The following is a 26,178-nucleotide window of genomic DNA, read 5'->3' on the forward strand; positions in this document are numbered from 1 at the left end:
TTTATTTTTGTTTTATTTATTAATTGCTTAATTTATTTTTATTTTATTTATTGATTTATTGGTTAAATTATTTTTTATTTTATTTTATTTATTTATTGGTTAAATAATTTTGACTTTATTTATTCATTTTTTTTAATTAAATGATAGAAATTGGAATACTTATATTTTATATTTTATTTATGGTAACTTGTTGGGTTAGATATTCGTTTATTAATTTTAGGCCGCTCTACTATAAACTTAAAGTTGCACTCTTATTTAACTATCGTTCAGAATTATTTGCAATTACAAATGAGTCCAGATTTTTTTTTTTTTAAATCTAATGAATAATCCGTTTATGATTCAATCATCATCGAAGACCCTCTTAAGCTAGTGAAAAGGAACTTATGTTACTAACCCTCTATTTGATCAAGTTTCCAAAATAGTATACTTATTCAATCCGCTACAAAAATTTTCACACAAGCAAAGCAAAAAGTATGTATTTAGTTGGGGGCTTTTGATAAGAATGACTTCATTCAAATGGTTGATAATAAAAGGTAAAATATATATAAACTCATACTAGAGCTGTATTTTAACGGAAAAAAAGGTTGAAGTGAAGCTCGTCGAAGCTCGACTATCCAACGTTTTATTTCGTCGATGTTTAAATGTGAAATTTATCAATAATATGATAAATAAATGACTGAATTTACATCACAAATCAAAAGATTGTAGCCGTGTCAATCTGATGCAATTTGAATCTGATTTTCAATGTTTATTTGATCTAAATAAGTTCAAAATAGAAAGTACATATCAAATAGAAGGTTTCCAACAGTCCACTAAAAAGAATAAAGTTCCTTACATCATGAACATGTCTCCCTATGGGATCAGACCAATTCAAGATCATATTCATTGCACAAGAACAAAAGAAAAATGAAAAAAAAGGGAAAGAAAGATGCAGTATAAAGAATTCTATTATAGATCAAACTATGTATGAAATCGAGGTTAAGATACAACTCAAGGAGGCAATGACTATTAAACAATGGAAAGTAAAAACTGCAGGCAACTTCAATCTTCAAATCATTCTTTTGGTTTATACTATATGCAATCACATACCAGTCGACGATGTCCGATTTATCCGTTGTGCCCCTAACTTTGGAGCTGCTGGTTTGCTTCCTCTCCCCCTACCAGCTGACAATGGCTTGGCTCGAGTCATTGGTGCAGGAGCAGCAATGGCAGCCCAAGGGTCATCATCATCAACAGTTCCACTTGCTTTTAAGTTCAATGGTTTCGAGACAGTTCTTGGAGCAGGGGCGGCTATGGAACCCCATAGATCATCGTCATCTTTAGCTGGCCTGGCTGTACTTCTTGAACCTGAAAGAACCGAAACGAGTTATTATATGCCATCGAGCAGTACCTAGAAAGCTAAATGAATTGGCATTACTTGGTGGTTTTGTTTGTGCAGGTTGAGATACAGGTCGTTTTTGAGCAGCTTGAATGTTTGCAAGAGCTGGAGACGGCTTTGGCTCCTCCAGAGGTTCTAACTCATCCCATCCGTCCTTTTCAGTTTCATCTTCATCATGAATTCCATTTTCAACTTCTCCCCAACCGTCGGTAGATGTTGGCGATTCAGTCGCGTGGCTTTCAGTTAAATCAAAGCTCGAGCTTACCCTTACAGGTGCCATAGTTGGAGCATTTTCAACTGGAAGAAACATGAAAATAATAAAGTTGATGGTAAAATGAATATGCTAAATTTTGAAAGGGTAATAAGATCATTGATAACTGCTTCAACTAAAAGATAATGAAAGGAGAAAAAACTGATATCGTAACTTACTAGGCTCCAAAGTCATTTAACTATTTGATATCAATGAAGTCGACTTTTTAAGTAGACAAATGTGAGGGCAAATGTTTGAACATCTAATGTCAAAAAAGTAGATACTATAATAGCCCCAAGTTTACCACTAGCAGATATTGTCCTCTTTGGGCTTCCCCTCAAGGTTTTTAAAACGCATCTGCTAGGGAGATGTTTCCATACCGTAATAAAGAATGTTTCGTTCTCCTCCCCAACCGATGTGGGATCTCACAATCCACCCCCTTCGGGGCCCAGCGTCCTTGCTGGCACATCGCCTTGTGTCACCCCCCTTCCAAACTCAACCTCCTCGCTGGCACATCGCCCGGTATCTAGCTCTGATACCATTTGTAATAGCTCAAGCCCACTGCCAGCAGATATTGTCCTCTTTGGGTTTTCCCTTTCGGGCTTCCCTTCAAGGTTTTTAAAACGCGTCTGTTAGAGAGAAGTTTCTACACTCTTATAAAAAATGTTTCGTTCTCCTCCCTAACCGATGAGGGATCTCGCAGATACCTTAACCACTAAACCACTAAGATGCTCATGTTGGCTATGAAATGCAATATCCTGTTAAATTCATAAATACACTATGAAATACATATCAATGCTATTAGCATATGCAGTCATTACTGAACTGTATTTTCTACCACTTCTCAAGGTGTAAGATGATTACAATATATACACATTACAATTTTTCCTCTTTTCTTAAAGAAAAAGAGCATCGACAAAGACAGGAATAAATTATGTATATTGAGTTCAACATATATGGGGTGGGAATTCCAACTTCCAACCTTCTAGTTGATTATATATGCCTAAACCGGTTGAAGTATTTCTAATATACATTTTATTTGCTACTAATATAAACATGAGTAAAATGCTAAATATTTTTGAATTCGGATGTAGTCGAAATGTGTTTGTATCCCATTTGTATTTAGTAACAAATAAAAATATATAAGACATTAATGAATTCAGTTGCATACAAACAAATAATCGAAAAAGATGCAATATCACAGGGAAATCTAAAAGTAGTTGAAAGTAATGATCCATTGTCCTAAAAGTAGAGTTAGAAACACATTAAATAATTAGAATTTTTGTGCTTCATGATCATGAAATAACTGGACTCTCGAGAATAACAAAGTCATAATTCCACTCTCAAAAGTAGGTAATTTTCTTTCCCTAGTCCTACAATGAACGGTAAAAAACTTGTCAAGCACATTCTGGCTATGACCGAGATTCAAATGAAATCAAGAGAAAAAAATTCAATAGAGTACACCAATATGTCAGCCTATTTTATGACAAGCGAAAGCTCCCATTTTGTATTATCAAAAAAGAAGAGAGACAAAAAGACCACCACTCTATCAAATATCCGTCACCAATCACCAAAAACAGATATTAGCATGGCAGAGGAGTATTAAAGAAGTCTGCATAATTTCAAAAAAAATTCTCGAAATATAATGTACCTGAGATGGAATCTGAACTTGTAGCAGCTAAAGGTGCATTAGAGCTTACAGGAGCGCTAGAAGCATGTTCAGAGGGTTTTCCTTTTAGAGTTAAAGAGCTCATAGCCCATCTGCATATAAATATGAGACACATTTAACAGTATATCTATGCCCCATTTTACTTCATTAGCTTGTTAAATACAATAGATAGACAATAACAGTACAAAAATATTCTATTTAGAACCAAATTTTTTTCATTTGTGATACATCGATACAAGAAACTTTGGACAGGAAATCCAAAAATAACATAAAGATACCCATATCAAAATGACTTAGCCTTTTGCTCCACCCACCACATCAGATATCCGAAAAAAAGACAAATAATTATACTCATCTTATATTGTAAACAAAACTGTAATCCAGTAAATTCAAAAGATTTTGATGGGGGGGGGGTTGATTGAGATGGCGCGGACAAAATATATAAGCTAACTCACCCAAGCAAACTAGCATTTCCTGGTAGAGACGGGATATTCAGACCTGCAGCAGTTGTATCTCCTGAAATTTCCTGGAGTAAGCCATAAGAGACATGTCAAAATCACACATTCTCTAATTAGAAGGCTGACCAGCTTTTGATTAAAACGGAACCCTAATTTTTCCTTTTCCAGGATGAGGCAAGCTATGGTATTCTTCTTCAATATCAAGACAGAAAAAGTACAGGAATTTGTGGGTGCACGAGAGAGAGAAAATTGTGGGTTAACAAAACAAAAAGACACCTGCTGTATCTCATAGCAGTAACTCAACTGGTTCTCCAAACATGATTGAGCAAATATATGGAAGCTATTGGCATCAAAATATCTATTCCCAGGAATTTAAAATCTCAAGTAACAGGATTATCAAAGCATTTGCGATCATGAACTAAACGTGCATTTAATGTACCTTCTCATTGTTTTGCTTTAATAACTGTAAGAACTGATCAACTGCTTGAAAGGACTTCGATCGAACATCACTATCAACCAGAGAAGTGATGGAACAAAAGGCATTAATGCATACATACAGATATGAGATAACTGACGTATAATGATAATATTTCAGACATCCGAGTAACTACTAGATAGTATACTTAAAGTTGATAACCAAATGAAAATATTTATTCCACATTCAAAGTCAGGACACAGATAAAATTAACTAATACCGCAACTTCGTGGGACAAGTAAGAACTGCGAATGTATTGTACAATAATACACATTATTAGGATATCCATCTGTCATCTCACTTTTCTCCACTACATAAGCTATCTACCATGCCATGCTATATAATGTATAACAAGTCAGAAGGGGGAAAACATTTCCACAGCCTGTTGGAGTAACAAAGAAGTATAAACAAAAAGCCTAATAAAGTTGAAGTAATTGCTTGATTTTATCCTTGACGGTTTACAGTCCAGTGTACTGAAATTCCATATGTTCTGAAATTCTATTTCCAGCAAGATTTCAAGTTGAAGTTAATGTTTAGGGAGAAACTTGGAAGTACTAGTGCTATTTTGTAGAGAAAGTAGGCCTTTATTATAAGAATCCAAATTTCCAACTTTTTGATTAAATTCATGAGAAGTCAAGTAAAGATCTTTGCATCACGCGGTCTCTCATCATCATCATGACTGACTGCTCAGCTTGTCTAGAGGTCTAAGTTCAGGCTTTACAATAAGTAGAGACAAGATCCCCCTCCCTTAAACTACGAACAATGATGATATTATCCTATTCCCCTTGGCTGATTAATAAAAAGTGGTTAATTAAGTTATAGTGGTCAATGTAATGTTAAATGTACCACAGTTTTGGGCATTCACTGTGCTGTTCAAGAAGTTGAAAATGTGACTTCCATCAAGTTCAATACCTCTCTTATTTGAAGTTTGAGGCTCATTCTTGACAAACATTTAGAACAAAAATGACTCCACATTTGCTTTGGAGATTTACTAAAGAAAAAAATTCTCATTATGATTTTGGAGGTTTTGTTGCATCCTCCCTTTCAAGACAAAGCAAGCCTTAGTCATTTTTTGCTGTCTTGTAGAGGGGTTGAAAGATCCCGAAAACAAAAACTCTATGAAAAAGATCGTTGTTATTTGTTAGTAAATATCGCAATGCTAAGCGTTGACATAACCAACACAAGGCATGTAAAAGCACAAGATATCTCAAGAAGATGTGCATTGTTCATAATGCACAGTATTGAAAATGTGGAACATCATAACAAACCTGTCGGGATCTATGGTAAGCACAACAACATTAGGAAGAATCCTAGTGGCAATTTCTGTACTGTCATAATATCCACTCGTTGCACATAGTGCCATGATGCCTGTCATGGTAAAGTTGAAAGATAAGATGGGCAACTGCATTGGTTCTTCAACTGAGACACTAGGGTGGACATAATATAGAAAACATAGAAGTAAAAGAGACAACAGCTCTTTACCTGCACCACGGGCTGGGGAAAATGTGTCACGCAGTGCACGGACAGTGAAAGCATTAATTAAAACTCTCTTCCTTGTCTGCATTCAGATTTGAACTCAATCAGATTTTATTTCGTACATTTTAAATACCAAGAAACACTAGTACATCACCAAACATCATTGTAAGAAAAAAAAAATATAACTAAAAGTTGAGCACTTCAACAAGATTGTTGACTGATGGTTGCGAGTGAATCAGCAGGCAACTGTACAGAGATACTCCCACCTTTTTATTTAATAAGAGACATATATCCATTAGACAAAAGTAAGGGATAAATAACTTAGGGACGTTTAGTTGAAGATTTTATTTATGATGCCTGTACAAAGGATGTCTAGAAATAGAATATTTGGGGATCAAATAACTGTATTTGGTGTTACATTCGGAATGTTATCCAAATGTATTTTCAACATTTTAATACATTATTACATTATTACATTATTTTTCTTTGATTTAACTTTTATTTTCATTAATACGTGTAAATAAATAATATGCCTTAAATTTTAGTTTTTGAGTTTATTTAGCAGTCAATACTAATAATTATTCTCAAATAAAAGATTTTAATAAAATTGTAAATAATTAGTACAATAATTGAATTGAAAAATTAATTATAAATGTCATATTTCAAAAAATAAATATAATTAATTTATTTCACTCATTCCGACCCCTTTATAAACCGTTTGAAAATGATTGATAGACTATTTTTTTTTTATCAATAAAAAAAATAGTGAAAAACAAATCCAAAAACCACACACAGAACACAAATAATTGAGAAAAGAAAATAAACTAAAAGAGTTATTAAAAAAAAAACAATAATAAACCTAAATAATCGAAAAAATTAAAAAATCATATTTAAAAAACAACAAAGACAATAAAAGAAGAATTAAAAAATGGAAGTTCGAAAAAGAAATAAATAATTGGAAGAAGAAAAAATATAAAATAAACAAGAACAAAAATAAAATAAAACAAAATAAAAAAACAAAGGAAACAAAGGATGGGTTTTATTTTTGCACGAGTTTAGGTTCACATAAAAACCCCACCTTTTTTATTCTGGGAAAAGACTTTTCCCGAGCAAAATTTTAAAACCCTCCCCAAAACATGGGTTTATAAAACTCTCCCTATTTCCCCCTCTTTTTCCATCCCAAAACCTTTAAGAGCTCCTCTCCGAACCCTGGGAGATAGTTGCCCATTATACGAAACAAACGCCCCCTTAGGGGCAGGAAGAAGAGAACCCCTCCCGCAATGGGCCAATTACAAAAAATTTGACCAATTATTGTGCATCAACGCAATTGGATAATTACAATAGAATCAACTATAACTATGATCCCACCAAGAGGCAACAAGCACTTTAACAGAGATACTCACCCCTTCATTTAAGTAACCTGCAATGTTCCCAAGTAATATGGTCGTATTTGTTCGGATTGCTGGTTCTTCGTCGACCTGTAGGACTCAGTAATGATCCCAGTAAGTAATAAAACAATAAACAAAGGGATATACAATACTTGAGTGGCAGGAGAGTGAAACCTCCAATTTGGTTGATGTAAGCTGGGAGAAAGCTGAGCCTATTTAGTAGATTTAATTATACTGGAAATAAAAGAAACATGTGGAGGGAAAGGGATGAAGATAGGGAAGTTGTATAGGATATTTGATTAATTAGTTGTTTTTTGGCCTGTATCTATATTTTCCATTTTAATGTAAAGGGTTCTTTGGGACCTATCATCAAGCAAAATAGATGTATGCACATACGCTAAAAAAATAAAGAGGCAGAAGAAGAAAAACCCGATTGAAGAAACAAATGGCAAAAGCAGTACCTGTAACTTCGAAAGATGCTTCAATAATGACCCAGAAATAGTGCGTTGAGAAAGCTGCCATACCAATTCAGATCATCTCAAAACTCGATCGTGAATAACACGAATTAAGACAATGCTTTATCGAAACGAGAATGAACAGAAAAAAAAAAAGAAAAAAAAAAAGAAAACAAGAAGAGCTAAAATATTAATGTCGTCTGATGATTCAAGATGACAGAAAGACAGCAAGTGTTCACATCTAAGTACTCAACTCAAGAAATACCCTTCGGCCAAAGAAAAAAAAGGACACAATGATGAATACACAAGAAGATACGAAGAATAACGATCTATGAAAATTTTACTTTCAGCAGAAGGCCAGTTAAAGTTCACCTGTCACAACTCTCGGTTTTCTGTATTCTTTTGAGAAGAGAAATAAACTTGATTAATGAATGAAATAAGGGGGATAAACACCAAAAAAACCTAAAGGTGGATTACATGAAGGGTCTCCAACTAAAAATCAAAGATGATAAACTATAATTGCCAAAAGGGTGTTGATATTTACACCAATAGGAAGCATGAAAAAGAATTAAATCCAAGAAACCATCAAAAGCAGAGAAAGTGTCCCCAAAGATTCACATTCTTTTTGACCCAAAGAAATAAAAGAAAAACTCTATTTATAGCAAGCCACAATAACTTCTTTGCACCATAAAAAACAAGGAGGTGCAGTCAACGATTACAAAATGAAGATTGATCTCCCTACTTTCCATGCGGAGATAACTCATCTCCCCTTGAGTATGTTCTTTCTTTAATCGAAAGTTGACTTGGAGGTGTTTCATGATAGGACCAAGAATGTGAAAAAAAAAAAGGAAAAAAATAGAAAAGAACGGCTAAATGAATATTCTGGACAAGTGCATGGATAAGTTGGTTGCATTAAAAATAAGAGAGGAGGCCTCACCCTTGTGGGATCAACTTCAGGTAAATGCACAAGAGTGGGAAGACGACCAATTTGAAGTTGGCAACTAAAAAAAGCTATGATTGACTGACGAAGGGTAGATTCTAGTCCACCAACAATGAGCAATTGTTAGACCACTAATACCAACGTTGTCATAAAGGAAACCATTGTATGGCTCGCCTAAGTTCTAGAACTAATCTTGATGAAGTGAAAATCATCCAAATGAAAGATTTGTTGGAACCATCCTGTGGCTTAGGGTGATTGCTAGAATTTACAGTTCATACCCTTTTGATTGGGTCTCAGCTTGGGATTTTAAAGGCATATCTAAGATCCCTTGGAAAGCTTTTTCTTCGGGGTATTTGTTCTTCTCAGGCTTTGTGAAATGTTCGATCCGAGATGGATCCAATACTTTCTTCTAGAAGGATTGTTAGGTGGGTAATTCTCCTTTTGCTTCCCCTTCCCCCACCTTACAATTTGTTGTCCTTGAAAGAGTGTTGAATGACTTTTGTCTTTTCTTCCCAGGGGCTTTCTTCACCAATTTGGGCTTACACGGTCTTTGTCGAACAGGGAGCCAGTGGCCATTGCTTCTATACTTACCTTGCTGAACTCAGTTTGCTTGCATCCACAGGACAGGGATATGCACTTGACCCTTCGAAGGGTTTTTTCGTGTAGATCTTTCTTTCCTCTTCTGTGCAACTCTACTTTCCCTCATTCTCCTTTATTCGCCTCCTTATGCCAGGTTAAAGTTCCCATGAAGGTGCCTTTCTTTGGTTGGCAGGTTTTGCTTGATAGAGTTAATACCATGGATCATATCATTAGACATTATCCCTTCTTTTTGGGATAGTGGCGTGCTCTCTGTGAAGCTAATGCAATGGATTGGACCGCATTCTTTGGAGCCATCTCAATGCCTTCTCCATTTTCCGAGACGTATTATGTGGCATTTTTCTTTCTTTGTTGTTATTTGGAGGTTGTGGTTGGAAAAACAGGTAACTTTCAGGGACTTGAGAGATCTGTGGTCCTTCGTTATGTTAATTGCCTTCCTGTGAGCCTCAGTGGCTAATTCTTTTTGTTCTTACTCTCTTGGTTTGGTCCTTCTAAATATAACCCCTTTTTTGTATATTTTTTTTGGGTTGACGGTCAACTTGTTGTACTGGTTTTTTTTAATGCCTTTTTGTATTCTTTCATTTATTGTTAGTGAGGCCATCTTAATTCCTTCCAATTCTGAATCGATGCTACAGACACTAACATCTGAATAATCACTAAAATCCAAAATTTCCTCATCTTTAGCACCTTTAATTGCATCTACATTAGTTGAATTGACAATAGCATTTGAAAAGGGACAAAATTCCTTTCATGGGAAAAGGGATGGAATTCCTTATCTTTAGAAAACCCAAGAGATGTGAACTCAAACCAACGTTATTGGCGGAAGGTGCAACCAACTTTGAATCAACTATGACACTTGTTTACTTATAAATTATATGCTTTACACCACTCAAGCTCGAGTTTCCTTTTCAACCTAGACACCAGGGCTCCAAAGAGGTACAGAGCTTAGTATGACTTGCACATGGTCTTTTAACAAAGAAAGTAATGATAGAACATGTCAAAAGAACTTTGCATATGTTGTACAACATTCTGCTGGTTTTGTGCAGTTTTACGGAGTATTTGGCATGATCGAAACAATAGAACTTTCATAGGTTTGAGAATTCTAGGGGGAAAGTTTGGCGCTTACTATTGGATCAAATACCTCTCATGAGGCCTAGGAGTTCAAGGATTTTTTTTGGCGCCTCTTTTTCCTCAATGAAAGTGTGGATCCTTATCAAAAAGAAAAGAGAAACCTTGTCCCTGGCATAGGTACACATTGTCCATGTTGGGTTGTTTCTTTGGTTTGATTGCTTATTTCTAAAGTCTTGAGTTACTTACCAAAAATAAAAAGTTATAATCATCTCAAAATATCATTGGAAAACATTAAGAATAATAATAAATGATATATGCATACCTTGGGAGCCAGAACAAGCATGGATTTAAGAGTTAATTCACGAAGAAAAGCAGATGTGTCAGAGAACCCGGTGGCAATATGAGGATAGACCTACGTAAAACAAGGTGAGATTATAACATGTGCAGATGAAAGATACCATGCCATTGTTTTTCACAACTGGTCAAATTCAGAAATATAAACTACAGTATCCAACCCCCCTGCGTCATATAAGCATCCAATCATCCCTTATTGCAGCATTCATTATGTGAGAGAAGGTGCACATAATCATGCGTTAATTTATACTGTATGCATACGGATATATAGTAATGTGTGAAAATGATCAAAGATATAAAATAAGCGGATTAAATTTCCTCCAAGTCAAAGGACTTACAAAAGATCTCTAATTGATTTAAAAAAATTAAAGAGTTCTTACAAAATTCTAGTAACATCTAACAATTAGTCAATTGGTAATTTCAAAAACAACCCCATCAAAAATGACTTGGAAAACTATTCACCTTATTGTCAAAAACTCTTCTGCTCATGCCTAACCAATTACCAGAAAAAAAAAAGAAAGAGAGAGAGGATTGCACCCCTATAATAAATCTTAGCTTTGTTCTTGAAATCCAGCCGAAGTGTAAATATATTTTCAATTGGTGGTGGAAATAATCATCGGATACTAATTTGACTTATCCGACATCATTTTCTCCTCGCCAACATAAACTAGTTTCATTCTTCTTCTACTGATTTTTTTTTTTAATTATTTTTTAAATAAAAAACAAACTTTTCTTTGAAAGATGAACAGCCTCGATTACATATAGATGCAATAATTTTCACTGACTTCATACCTGTTCATCAACCGTTTGGGACGACAACGATTCTCCAAATTGATCAATATGTTGCAAGAGTCCAGTTCTGATAGCTCGATCATTAGAGGCAAATAGTTTCACAATCGTAGGTAGAAGCTAAACATCATAGTGGCCAAATAAAAGTCAACAATTAGTAATAGGCCAGAACCAAATCCATGACAGATAAAAGTAATAGATCAAGCAAACAAAAACTTGAAAAAAAAATATATATAAAAAAAACTAACTAATATTTTAACATTGTTCGAACAGGATTATATCAACTAAAACATCGAGATATTGATATAACCTTTGCATTGAATTCTTCAGTTGAAAGCCAAGAACCCATTTTTAACAATGCAGTCAAGGCAGGGGCAGCAGCTGAACCAAATTCAAGGGCAGATGCTAATAAAGGAAGCAACTGTAGAATAACAAAAGAATGAGACATTTACGATGCACAACAAGAAAACAAATATTGTAATTGGAAGTCACCTTTTTCAGTACTATTTGACGAGGAAGTTGTTCAGCTAGAACGGGGAGCTTGCGGAAGAAAGTATCCTTTTCAACACTATCCTTTAGACTAAGAATTTCCATGAAGTGTATAGTGTCGACCAACTTATTTTGAAAATATTCTATCATCCATACAAAGCAAAATTAATCATCAAACGCAAAAGCAGATAATTAAAATGAAACAAACAACTGAAGGTAGAATAATAAAAAATGTAAATACAGAATGAAACTGAAAGGCAAATACCTTTCAGACGATGAGACAAGGGTGCAATAAAACGCACATGATGTAGAATAAAAAGTCTTAATACAAAAAGGAAACTGAAAAGTACAAGGAAAAGTGTGGGAGCGGGTTGATCTTGATTACATTTTTTGTTATTTTAATTACCTGAATAACTATTAGTTCGAAGCCCTTTTTATTATTTACTTTGGCAGTCTGTTAGTACTATGTTCTTTCTAATCATCAACTAGAAATCTGTGTTTCTCTTTAACAAAAGGAAGGAATCAGCACCCCCTTTTAGAGGGAAATAAAGCTTCCTTTCCACTCATCTCCGGAGCATTAGGTTTCCAATCACTACAAAGAGAACGAGGACATGGAAACAAATTTTTTGAAGGGCTTGATTTCAATAACTTTTTATTATATCATTTCATTTCCTATTGAAAAATGAAAAACCATTACATGTCTTGGTGGTTGACTGTGCAGGTATGCTGCTGTCTCATGCATCGTTTACACACCTCCTATCAGTGGCTTTAGTGTAGACAATGGAACCTTTGAACGTTCACCACTTGCAAATTGTTGTCAATGACACCATCTTCTTTCCCATCCATGAGAAAAGAGACAATTCTGATCCCTTCAATACCATCAAACTGTTGTTGGAAGAAGCTTTGGGCCTTAACATTAACCTCCACAGATATGAACATTTGGGTATAAAATGGCTCTAGGGATTTCCCAAAGAGGAAACAGCCTTATGGAGAATGGTTGTCAAAAGTAAATATGGTTTGGAAGCTCAAAACAACCTCCCTTCTAGTGGGGCATTGGAAAGGTCTGTACAACCCTAGCAAAGACTTTGAGAAGAAAGGAGACCATTCTGATCTCTTCAATACCATCAGGCTGCTGTCTGAAGAAACTTTGGGCCTTAATATTAACCTCCACAAATCTGAACTTCGGTTATAGAATGGCTGTAGAGATTTCTCGAAGAGGAAACAGCCTTATGGAGATTGGTTAAAGTAAAACTCAGAACAACCTCCCATCTAGTGGCATTGGGAAGGTCTGTACACCTTGAAAGACTTTGAGAGGAAATCTTACTCTAACCTAGGTATAGGTGACAAAATTTCTTTTCAGAAAGATGGATGGTTTGACCCCCAGCCCCTCACCATCTCTTTTTAATATCCAGAACTTCCATTGCAAAAAGAGCATAGTACTACAATCTCTGAGGTCGAAGGTTCAAATCCCCTAACTCCCAATTGTTGTACTTAAAATAAGAAGAAAAATAAAGACTTGGATCAAGAGATGCGGAATAGTATGAACAGTGCTTGGAATCTAAATTTGTGAAGGAACCAGTTGGACTGGGAAATGAATGGCTGAAGGCTCATTACAATGCTGGAAGGTACGAAGGTGCCACTGAACAGTGATATTATCTCATGAGGTTTAGATAACTCTGGACAATTTTTGGTTAAATCAACCTTGCTAAGTCTTCATTCAGAAAATAAGATCATTGATCCCTTAGTCCATAAGGTTGTAAGCCCGGACTTTGGACCCTTCTTTGAATGTTATCTCTGTCGCTCATCCAAAAAATCATTACATATCATTTTTAGAAAATTTTAGGGAACTATTTGTACTTCTTTCAATAGTTTTTCCCTCTTCAAACAAATCATAATTTAAGTTTATATACTAAGCAACAATCTACTATCATTAAAAAAAAATTAAAAAATAGGTACTTAAAAAAACTGCAGACAAAAGTATTCAGAAAGCACGAGTGTTAAACAATATGGAAATGAAAATAAGAAGTTTGAGAATGAGATGTTTGCGAAGAAGATAATAATTGTATGAAATGTGAAAGTGAGAAATATAAAATGAAAATTTTATTTTTATTTATTGGCTATTAAAGTCTAGTTATATATTTTTTTTAAAATTAAATTGAGTTTAAAAATATTTTGTTTAATAAATTGCTCATAATCTAAATTATTTTTTTCTAATTTAAAATTGCTAACTATATTAAGTTATTGATTTTCTTTAATGATAACTACGATGGATTTAGGATGCCAATATCCAATGCAATCATGGATTTTCTGATTTCCCCCATCCTTTATTGATGCATATCAAAAGCTCCCTAAAGAAAATTAGTGAATAATTTAAAGCTTTTTGCTATAGGCCTTTAATATCCCCAAGTAGCTATTTCCAAAGGGATTTTAATTAAGACCATAACAACGTATGGTGCATTCTGGTAATCCAAATATATAATTTCATGGTAATAAGAAAGCTCACCACTATTTTCTATAAGCTTGGATGTATTCAATCTGCGAGAAGGCATAGAGCTCAATAGCCGTTGATAATCTGGAAGTAACGACTGGCAGAAAACAAATCCACGAATGAAAACAAATCACTCAAGGTTCGAAAATAATCAAATTAGATGCAAGTTAAGAAGTAACATGAATTTATGCCACAAATCCCTCAATTCAAAAGCAATCGAATGAGATACAAGTTCTTATAAAAAAAAAATCCGAGGAAGTAATCTAAACATTCTAGAATAGTAGGTGGCTAATTGGATTGAGATACCACGAATTTATGCCTTTCCCTTGTTTCACCTAACTGACAGCAGTTAGCCAAGACATCACCCCCACGTCCCTCCTTTGTTCTAACAGATCCAGACCAATTCCACCACTTTCCCTTCTCACTTCAACACCGAGCACCAATCCTCATAGAGAATGGCTGGTGTATTATTGTGATTCCTCCTCCAACTATTAAGAAGAAAACGACAGCTAAAAGGAAAAAGATAAAACCAAAATGAGAGTTTAAAAAATCTGCAGTCCATTAACTATGATAAAATAGCCAAATTGGCTTTATTGAAGGGTTCATTTGTCCATCAATGAAGAATCTCATGGAACATTTGGGGTTCGGGCATCTGGAGAAAAATAGCTTTGATAACTACCACAATTCAGAAGCAAAATCCTTGTTTTGTCCTTATTCAAGAAACAAAAGGAAGTCAAATAATCAGAAACTTGATCAATTGGGTGGGCTTCTCTAGATTCAGAGGTGCTTCTGGTGGAATTCTAATCTTATGGAGTTAATCAAATATTTGTACGGAAGAAATTATTCAAGGCCAATTCTGTCTCTGTACATATTTTTTTGGCTGATGGTTTTTCTTTTTGGTAGTCTTTCATAACATTGGACCCTCGTGAAGAGCTTCGCATGATGCCTTTGAGCAAGAACTACATGATTGACTGGCTTAGAAGGGGACCGGTGAATTCTTGGAGGCAATTTTAATTTCAATCGATGAACTTGGGAAAGGTCCCTTGGGCATCCGGCCACAAAATGTATGTGATTAATCAGTGGATGCAACCTATCAGCTCATGGACATCCCTTCAAAACTGTCGTTTCACATGATCAAGTTTTCAAGAAAATCTGGCTCTTCATCACTGGATAGATTTCTTGACTGCTTCACAAGTCATTTAAAATGGGATTCTTGGTGGTCACAAAGTCCTCTTAGCGGTCAGCCTGGTCACTGTTTTATGATGAAACTAAAAGGCTTGAAGATGGAGCTTATAAATTGGAATAAGTCTCAAAATACTTCTTCAGAGCAAATTTCTAGTCTTTCAACTCAATGGAAAGACTTGATATTAAGGACAATGGGCAGCTGGCTTTGGACCAAAAACCCGCTCGTTTAAGCATTCATGAGAAAATTGAAGACCATACAGAAATGGAATTAACACGTTGGCATCAAAGGAGAAAATTACAGTGGTTTAAAGAGGGCGATGACAACAAAAAATTCTTCCACCGACTTTTAGCAGCCTACAACCAAAAGACCTCTATTTCAGAACTAACTTCTAAAGGAGTAAGCTAAATTGAATGGAGTTTTTGGATTTTTATAACCATTTATACACAAAGAACACCAGTCCAAGGTTTCTCCCTACAAATCTAGATTGGTGCCCAATCAGTGGAAAACAAATAGCCTTTTTTGAGACTGTTTTTACGGAGGATGAGGATTTACTTGCCGTAAGATCTTTGGGATCAACAAGACCAGATGGTACTGCTAATTTTTTAAAAACTCTAACACAATCAAAGAGGGCATTATGGTGATATTTCATGATTTCTATGCTCAAGGTATCGTTAATGTGACTTCAAAGGAGACCTATATTTATCTTATACTTACAAAGGTGGATGCCAAGACAGTTCATGACTTGCTCGAGTTCTTTCCGACCATTTAAAACAAGTACTTTCATCCACCATTGCTGAGAACCAAATGGCATTTGTTGCAGGTAGACAAATTCTTGATGCTTCTTTGATTGCAAATGAAATTATTGATTATTGGCAAACCACCAACAAGCGTGGCTTGGTCATTAAACCTGATCTAGAGAAGATGGATTTTCGGTTTCTATCTAATGCCAATTACTCGATTTTGATAAATGGAAAGCCACGAGGTAAAATTATTCCAACTAGAGGCACCAGACAATTTTTTTCATCACAAATTTATGTTCATTAAAATAAGAGACTGCTTCCGTAGTGTTTCCTCCTAAACATAAGAAAAAAATATTTAAAGCTAGTATACCATACAGTTGATTGTAGGAAGAAAAATATTACTGAGAAAAAGAAAAAGAGAAAAATCAACAACCCATGAAAAAATTTCAAATAAGAACAGAAACCTTGGGGATGGAAGCAGTATTTCGCAGCTCCTCTGTTTTGACTAACTTCAAACCAGAAAATATTTCATAGATGAGACAACCTATCAACCAAAATAAGGAAATACTATTGTAAGTGAAACTGTATGAACAATCTTAATGTTAGAAGGTGTGCGTATGATAATAGTGCCGAAACAACTTCTACATTTGTCAGAACTAATTTTGTAGACTAAATGCCCCTACATTAGCCATAATGTTTCCATTTTACCTTTGCACTAGTTCATATAGATTTTTTCTGATGCCAAAGGATTGAAACTCAAAACTGCTATTTTTCACAAGGAATATGCCAAGTGATTAAGAAGCAAGTGCTTTGTGACACTAGTATAATAGAATATGCATCCTTGGAAGCCTTCAGATTGAAAAATATTGAAACAAGAACGTGACTCGCTTAGCAACCAGTCTTGTAGGTATAATGCCAGTACAAAATTTCAATATTCTCAGGAGAAAAAAAAAAAAAACATATTCAGAATAAACTTGTTGACCTTCTGATGCACTACTGGGAATTTTGTTCATACTCAAGCTGTCAAAAATGAGAATCGAACCCATGTGCCCTTGGGTTGAGGGTGGGGCACCTGTTGGGATTTTGTCCATACTCCTAACCAAAGTTTGCTAGTTTGTACTTAAATGGTAAATTTTAAATCATCAAAGACTGTTCCCTTTAAAATGTACATTTTTTTGTTAATAACTTGAGCAAAAGGGGACACCAAACAGAGTAAGCTACTAGGTTACTAATGCACAACAGAATAATATATTCCAATGAATAAAACTAATAAAAATAAGCAACCCATCAGTAGGAACAATTCAGACTTACCCAAGCCCCAAGAATCAATGGCCCATGCAGGAGACTTTCTAATAACAGCCAAGTCAGACTTCACCAATTCCATCGGTTTATATTGCGATCCAATGAGCCAGGCATATTGCTGAAGAAAATACTCAAGTTACCAACACAGAAAATCCAAAATTGCAATGCAAAAAAGGCACCCAAAAGAAAGCAAAGGATAACTATTTTTATCTGCAGCAATTGGCACAATAAAAGATTTTCAAGGTTAAAATAGTTAGGACTGCTAAGCATAGAGTTAAAATCCCCACTCTTGTTGGTCTAGAAAGAGAGCCTTTTGAAATTTGGCCTTTCTTTTGCTTCCCAAGTGTTCTAGGTTGAATTTTTTCTGTAATCTATTTTTACATCACCAGTACGGGGAATATCTTATCCTCTGAACTTTACCATTATAATTGATGTACATCCTGAACAAATAACAGTTTTTGGTAACCAATTAAAAAGAAAATCTAAAGTAAACCACGTTACAACCTAAGTAACTAGAAACCAAAAGCAGAACAAAAATTTGCAACCGAATATCAACTGTGCAATGTAACACATCTTACTTGAAATATTCACGCCACATTTACTTCGACAGAGGAAGAATCCGTTACAGATTGACTAGGACAGTGTCAATTAAACAGGCTTTACTTCTTTGAGGATGAGACCTCTAAGTAGCTTTCAATTTGACCGTCCACCATTTATAATATAAAATATCATCTAGTAAAACTCAATGCCCAGTCCTTTAAGGTAACCCACAATTTAGGAGGTGTTTTAAACATCCACAATTAAGGAGGCTTTCAGTATTAATTTTCAACTTTTGCTACTTAAATCCAGCTCATAAATCTAACATCAGGAACACAATAGAAAAAGATAAGGAAAATTCCAAGCACAAAACTCAAGACTTCAAGAGAGGTTATTATTTACCAGCATTTGCCCACTTGAAGCTTCATTGTTCCCATCAAACTCAGATAGCACGTCAAAAGCGTGGAGCTTCCAATCCAAGGTTGGAGTTACAACAACACTGGCCATGCAAACATTACCATGAACCTGTTGGAAATATAGCTAGTTAAATAGTTGAAACTTGAAAGGGAACAGGGGAGGCTGGCTGGGGCAGAGCCAATTCGAAGGTTAGAAGGAAGAGATAGTCTATCCACATGATTAGAGTATTAAAATAATTAGGATCACAGCACAAGATATCAAAGTACTTACGAGTTTACAGTCGTTGTTTAAGAAGCTCACAGCTTTGGCAACCTGGTGTAGACCCCAAGCATAATACTCATCCCTGCCAATAATGGAAGTGCTCCAATGAAGAATGAATTTCTCACGAATGCTTTTTATTTAAATTTTCTTAGAAGAAACAAATTTTCATCAATTGAATAAAAAATTACAGTGACACCAGAAAAAACTCAATCCGAATCTAGAAAATACAAGATATCCAAAAAAACCCAACTAAAGACTATAAAAAAAAAAAAAAAAAACAATGCAGCCCAAAACTTAGAACTGACAATCAGGTTAACCAAAGAACAAGTGAAGAATTCCATCCCTACCATACCTTAGAAGAAACGCAGCAAAGCCAACATATGAATAATCTTCAACATGGAACTTGATAAATACCAATGTTCAATCAAGATAGTAATCAAACCTTTCTCAAAGTGATAACATAAAACTTCTGTGATGAAAGCCCATGGAAGAACAAAACTAACAAACAGCTCAAACCCACCATAAATATATTTAAACTATTTTGCATCAACTACCATAGAAAAAAACCGAGAAAGTATTTCTCATCTCATAAGAAGTATGGCCACGCACATAGAACATACATGATGATGACATGTTTCTAAAACCATTCAAACAGACTTTGAGCAACACATTAATTAAAGAAAAAATATACTTTTGGTTCCTAACGCTGGACACATTTGAGTTCCTAAGGTTTCGAGCTCACCATTTTTCTTTTTTTTCTTTTTTTTTTTTTTTTTTTTTTNGAAAGAACTTCATTTATATATGAAATTTATTTTAAAAAAAAAGGGGTGGGGAGAGGGTGAAAGAAAGACACCAATCCAAATGAGCTACAATAAACTTCCATTCGAGAAAAAAAACAAAAACAAAAACAAAAAAAGAAGCTATAATAACAAAAGAGAGAATTCAATTTACATCAAGATAGAGCAAGGTATAGAAGATTATCAAAGAAGTTCACATAGGCCCTTTCCTTGTTTTCAAACTCAACATTCTTACCTCTGAAGTTTGGGATAATCTTCATTCTAGTCTCAATTATTAACATCCTCTCAACTGTTATTTATGTAGGGCTGACTCAGCATTTGTTATTAATATTGAGCTAACTAGACACTATTTTTATAATTTTGAAGCTGAATTAGCATTTTTCTTTTTTTCTAAAAGAAGCATTTTCTCTCTCTTCCCCTCCCTCCCTCCCTTTCTCCTTCCTTCTCTTTTCTCCCTCTCCTTTTTTTCGTCTGGTGTTCACTGTCTGCCACTGATACCAACCATCACACTATGCCAACTATTACTACCACAACATTGCCGAAGTACTCCAAGAGCTGTGTTGCCAACATCTGTCAACCACCACGCCACTATCGCCTCTCTTTACTCCTCACATTCCTCTCATTGGCCTTTCTCCTTATAAATCTAAAAGTTACAGATATGAAACTTCTGTTACATCTAGAAATTTTATACAAAAAATTTGCCTCCCTCCTTTGAGATTCGAAAGTTTCAAATCTAGAACTTTTTTCAAATCCCAAAAGTTCCAGATTTGGAGGGAGACAAACGAGCGGGGGAGGGAGGAGGTGAGGAGAGAGTGAAATGACAGGCATGCTTGGGAGTGATTTTGAAATGGTTAAGATCACTTTTGTCATGTTCAAAATGACTGTCAAACATGTCATCAATCAATCATTGATTTAATCATTAAAAATCATTTTTCATGCAATGAAAGTTGTCTTCAAAAGTGTAAAACTGATCGTTTAAATGATTATATAAAAACACCTTTAATAAACTACTTATAAACAAATCGTTTTCACTAAGATCACCACTTCTAAAATCACTTTCAAACATGCCCCAAGACTTCCCATCCTCCAATAGAGATCTCAGAGGGCTCCTTGAGCAAGAATTAGGCAATCTCATTTTGATGATGACAAATAGAAAAAACATTTCCGCAAATGATGTAATTCATGATATGAAAAATGCCCATCTTTTTCACATTTTAAACTTCTTATAAGTCTACAACTATATAATGCATCCGTTACCAGTGCATAAAATTAATGGCAGATCATTTTAGAAGCACGAGACAAAACTCTTTGGCTCTTTCATTATCATGTTACATAAAACAATGTATTTCTGAAAAATGAATGACACGACAGTACTAAAAAACATGTAACCAGCAATAACAAAAAATGCAAAAACCAAAATTGGAAAAAAGCTTCTGGTTGGATTTGGCTTATACCTTTGGGTACCTTCTAAACCCAATTCCTTGATCTTTTCAGACAATGGCATAACAGGCTCTGTAACCATATAAATCGTAACCTTGGAAGCAGAACCGTCAGTAGTTTCAGCCTCAGTACTGTGAAGAAAGGATAAAATATTTGGATGCCTAACCTGAATAAAATTGTAGATAAGATTATTAATGTCAATGGAATATCAATATGCCGACAGATAGTCTAGAAAAAATGCATAGTAGATTTAATGGATTAACCAAGAAAAGTTATCAATCCTCAGAATATAAATCGCATGTCATTTTTGGTATAGAATACATTATCAATTAAAAATACATCAAAATCCACACAAACTAGAGTTGAAATGGCACGACAGTAGTCAAAATTATGAATACACACAAAATAATCTCATTTGTGTTAATTGAGTTCCTCTTGGGGGTGGGTTTTTTAATTCCCCTTGTATTCTTTTCTTTGATTTCAATACAAGCTTAGCTTTTCATAAAAATAAAAAATTAAAAAAAAAAAACCCAAAAATTATCTCATTTGTATGCATAAGATCCATAACAATAGTCGTTGGCAGCTTACAGTTCGCAGCCGTTTCACACCGTTGCGACCTGCAGCCAAATGTCCATCCTGTGCATTACTCCCTGAAAGCGAAAATATAGAGACTGGAGATCCATCATCCTGAAAGTGAAACAATTCTAACATCAATTTCACCTAATACAAAAATTTTAGAAGTTTATAGTAATGTCAGAAGATTATAGAGCTGACATAAAATATACATAAAATATAAAAGGCGAACATAGAAGCCCAAACATTTCTGTAATCTAGACTTCAGGGACTGAAATCCTATATGCAACAACCAGATTTAGCAGCTAACTGCTTGACAAGGAAAACGTCCAACATACACCACAAGCAAGAGCTTTCAATTGAACAAAAGGGGGAAAAAAAGGCAAAAGTAGATACAAATATAATCTCTATAGATGTCATATAAACCAGGTACCAAACGATCTCTAATATTTATAGAATGAATGCCTATTAGAGAGGAGAATATGAGAATACAGCAAATCTCTTTTTGGACAAAAAATTGATATAAAACGAATAATTGCAAGCAAAAGGATAAGAAATCCTCTAACTAAAAAAAAGACTAAAAAGTTCCCCATTCAATATGCATGGAAGCAAATGTAAGCCCAAAATCTAAAAAGTTAACCCTCTTTGACCACCATAAAATTAAAAATAAGCACCTTACCCCAAAGATTGTTCTTTTCTACCTTTTTATCATGAAACTTCCTCAAGATTTCTCATTGAAACTCAGCAAAAACTCCCTGCTCCCAATCCTAAGAAAAGCAGGTTTGTAGTTCCCAAGCAGCTATTGGCTCACATCTAACTTGATAGCAAGCATGGTTGGAGGTTGTCATGTGTCACGGTCATGCTTGTCCAAGGCATGTTGTCTATGACCACATGTCAGATGTTCCGGTCATGCTTGTCTAGGACGTGTTGTCCATGGCCATATGCCTGTTCTAAACCCCTTTTACATACTTTCATCTTAGATAGGTCTTTACTATTTCATGTTGTGTCAATATGGGGGTGTATGACCATTCACCAAAATCATGTCTACACCTGTCAGAGCTAAAATGCCATAAAATGTACTATAGGGGGATATGACTAGTTGTCTCTTCCTGCTACCCGGGTTATATGCTATCAAAGTCGTTGTTGTTGCCTAAACGCTTTTAGCTATAATATTGCTTTCTTTCAAATTGTTTTCAACATATTTCCTCGCTCACGTTTTCCGAAACATTTATCTCAAACGTGACTCAAGGTTCGAGTATACGCCAACGTTGGCCGCGAAGTCCAAATTTCTCACGGCTGACTTGTTCACTGGGTTAGAACAAGTGTTGCACAATCGTTGTCCCACTACTGCAAGAGTGGGATTGTGACAAGTGGTATCAAAGCCGAGTCGGGTCATTGAAAAGTAGTACACAACCATGTCCGCTGCAAAACAATTGGGCAAATCTCAAGCTAACCGATTAGCTGGAATCGAAGATCAATTACTCTGCATGAGTGAAGTTCTTGATCGAATGGGGCTTTTGGATTCTCGCATGAATGAGATTGCCACTAAAGCCGACAGCATTGATGAGATGGCAGGTCGCCTTGAGGCAATGCCTATCCACGAATTAATGACTAGGGTCGAAGTCCTAGAAGACAGAGCCACAACTGCTGGTGGCTTCGAGCATAGAGATAGCTGACGGGCTTTGTTGCCCGAATGGAAGAACACATCTAGAGCTTAGACAATGCCCAACAAGCAATCGTTCACATGGTTTCAAATTTGTCTGACCTCAACAATCCTAAAGCTACTACTTGAAAATCTCCGCGTTGTCACAAAAATATGAGAACCTCCATAAGAACTCATTACTTTCTTCTTATAACTTTTAGAACTTAAAAGACACAATTGTATAACCTATAGAACAAATTCTATTCAAATAAGTTCATACCCACTATCCACTCCCTTCTCTAAAAGGCTTAATGTTCGGATCTGATAGAAGCTATCCACCACCAACAGTAGGTCATTATTTTACCAAGACCGTCTTATTTAAAAATTTCTTATATAGGAAGTAATTATAGTATAGGAAATAATTATAGGGCACTTTGTAATTAACTAACGTGTTTCAGTTACCAAACATGAAGAAAAAAGGGAAGAAGAAGAAGAAGAGCTTTGTAACATTAGGTAATGCTAGCATTGTTTCATCTCAACGTACAAAATTTTTGAGAGTTCATTTCCTTACTTCGAAAGGAACAAAGGTGGGAAAAGTTGGGCAGTAAAAGCCAAAACACAACAAACTCAAAGTTGTCAAATGTAAAGCAATTCAAATTCACCCCATAAATTGGCTGCCACACACCACCGACCAAAACATGTAAGAAGCCAACTAAGTAAAGGATGGGCAATTTCCCAACTACAGGATCAAGGCTCGTCAATTCTAAAATGCAGTACAAATCACTTAGAATTATACAAACCACAATTCAGCAATCCGCAATGCCAAAGTTAGATCATGTTCATTACCCAAGCGACTACTTGACGGTTAAAACATACCTTGGAGGTACCCCGAAAGTGAGTCCATGAGCCCCAGGCTGATGGGTACGGATCGCCGATGTTGTAGGGTAGATCTTTGAGCCCAGTCCCAGATCCACCCACCACTCCCTTCAAGAACTTAAACATCTTCGATTTTTTCTTCTTCCTCCTCCTCCTTCAACAAATGGAAAGAAGAGGGAGCCCTGCCTGATTAGAATGATGCAGTCCGCTACGTGGGTAGATTTCAGTAGCTATTTATGGGTCCAAATGCACTCAGTGGTCCAATAGCGCCAGCTTCTAAACTCGACTTTTCTCCAATCACAAAATGATCTTCCAAATCAGACACGAATTTCCTTAAACCCTGATTGAAANAAAAAAAAAAAAAAAAAAAAAAAAAAAAAAAAAAAAAAAAAAAAAAAAAAAAAAAAAAAAAAAAAAAAAAAAAAAAAAAAAAAAAAAGAAAGAAAGAAAGAGAAGTAGAGATGAACAGCTACATCACAGGTACTTTTCACACATCCAATCGGCCTTCAACTCGAGATTAAAAAAAATACAGAAACAGATAAAAACGAAAATTCACTAACCAAAAGCAATTGCCACAACTTCCGTGTATCTCCGCGGCTATCCCCTCCCTGTGTTGAAATTTCACGAACTTTCAAAACAGTTCCTCCCTCAGAGCTTCGAAACTGCTGAATTTCAAAACATAAAGAGGGGGAGAGAATTAGAGAGGCAGAGGAGGATGAAGAAGAACTTAAAAAACGAGCGAATCGATCTGACGTCCGTCGCCGGATCCGGTATGGAAGATGAAACCTGGAGGAGCAGAAGTGAAAGACTCGCCCAACGGGACCGTTGAGTCAATTCTTTTTCTACCCTCTATTTTCTCCACTAAAAATGACTGATTTTTTCTCTGTTTAAATATGGCTAAATTAATAAATGTTATTTTTTAATTTTTAAAAATCTTTTATATTAATTAAAATTTAAATTTTTTAACAAATTTCAAAAAATACCTTATCCTTACACATTTCTTTTTAAAAAAATGCGAAAATCCATCAGATTTTTAATTTAGTCAAAGCTATCTATCGCTCAAAGTCAACCAAAGTCAAACAAGTCATCAGAACTCTATAACTAGAGAAGGTTCCCTTCATTTTGACTTAAATATTAGAAGACAAGTAGACTGAGTGTTCAATTAGAATTTAAAAAAGAAAACATACACTTGATAGAAACGGAATAACGGACCTCCACATTTGTATGATATTGTCGTATCATTATCATATAACATGCAATAAGCAATATACATGTGAACTATACAACATAATAATTTCATCCAACTAGCCGGTGAGCATTCTAATAGTGAGTCTATTTATCATTTAAGCTCAAATTGGTGCTCGTAAGTTTACTTTGGTTGAACGTTCCTAGTTTCAGCTTCATAAGTCCAATTTCACTTATGATGTTTCACTCATTCAAACAAATTAAACTTAGAGCCTATCACAGACCTAACATCACTTAACTATCCCGAATAAAATCTAAATAGTTCTAAAATTTGTTTAACTATCCAAAGGAGTAGCTCTATGTAACCTCTAATGGGCTTATTTTACATAAAAAAAATGGTTCCATCTAAACGGCTAAGCGGGGCGAAGTGAAGTAGTGCGAAGGGTCGAACCAAGATGTGGGTCATAACTGGGAAGAATTAACCAGGATGGAGTAGCATGTGTGGACCGTTATTGTAACACCCAAGTAAATGAGGGGTACATGAATGAACCGATACCACATTTGAATGAGAGCGATTCTAAGAATCAGATGACTATGAAATGCTTAAAAGAAATAAAGAGAAATCCATATTCTATGATAGATGACCTCCTAATAGTTTTATTTAGATACATGGGAGTGAGGACAAAACATGCAGAAATGACTTGTGTTGATGTTGAGATAGTAAGTAAATTACCATGTCGCAGGAGATGCAAGTAATGTCGGAGTCATAGGTATTGAATCCGGATTCTGAATCCTGATCCGAATCCTGGGCTTGGGTCATTACAGGGTTGTTCGCATGCAGGTTTTGTGACCTACGTGGGCTCAGGCTGATGGGTTGCTAGTCTGGGTTGAGAACGTTGGGCTCGTATGCAGTGTTGGGGCTGGGCTCATGTGCTTTTTGGGCTT

General features: G+C 35.3%; 1 protein-coding gene across 1 annotated transcript; it reads right to left on the reverse strand.

Moving 5' to 3' along the window:
• Positions 1–784: 784 nt before the first annotated feature.
• On the reverse strand, positions 785–24,392 carry LOC111805801 (N-terminal kinase-like protein). The gene is made up of 21 exons (XM_023691034.1): positions 24,049–24,392; positions 21,546–21,644; positions 20,972–21,123; positions 18,730–18,802; positions 18,445–18,567; positions 17,515–17,623; positions 16,668–16,747; positions 14,293–14,374; positions 11,793–11,932; positions 11,611–11,721; positions 11,304–11,420; positions 10,480–10,569; positions 7,556–7,609; positions 7,110–7,184; positions 5,713–5,788; positions 5,499–5,598; positions 4,195–4,264; positions 3,753–3,823; positions 3,280–3,389; positions 1,418–1,675; positions 785–1,347 (listed from the first exon to the last, which is right to left on the reverse strand). Exons 1-21 carry the CDS (start codon positions 24,172–24,174, stop codon positions 1,082–1,084), a joined length of 2,382 nt encoding a protein of 793 aa, XP_023546802.1. The 5' UTR covers positions 24,175–24,392; the 3' UTR covers positions 785–1,081.
• Positions 24,393–26,178: the final 1,786 nt, after the last annotated feature.

This window comes from Cucurbita pepo, chromosome LG11, assembly GCF_002806865.2.
Source record: "Cucurbita pepo subsp. pepo cultivar mu-cu-16 chromosome LG11, ASM280686v2, whole genome shotgun sequence".
In the NCBI taxonomy this organism is placed as follows: Eukaryota; Viridiplantae; Streptophyta; class Magnoliopsida; order Cucurbitales; family Cucurbitaceae; genus Cucurbita; species Cucurbita pepo.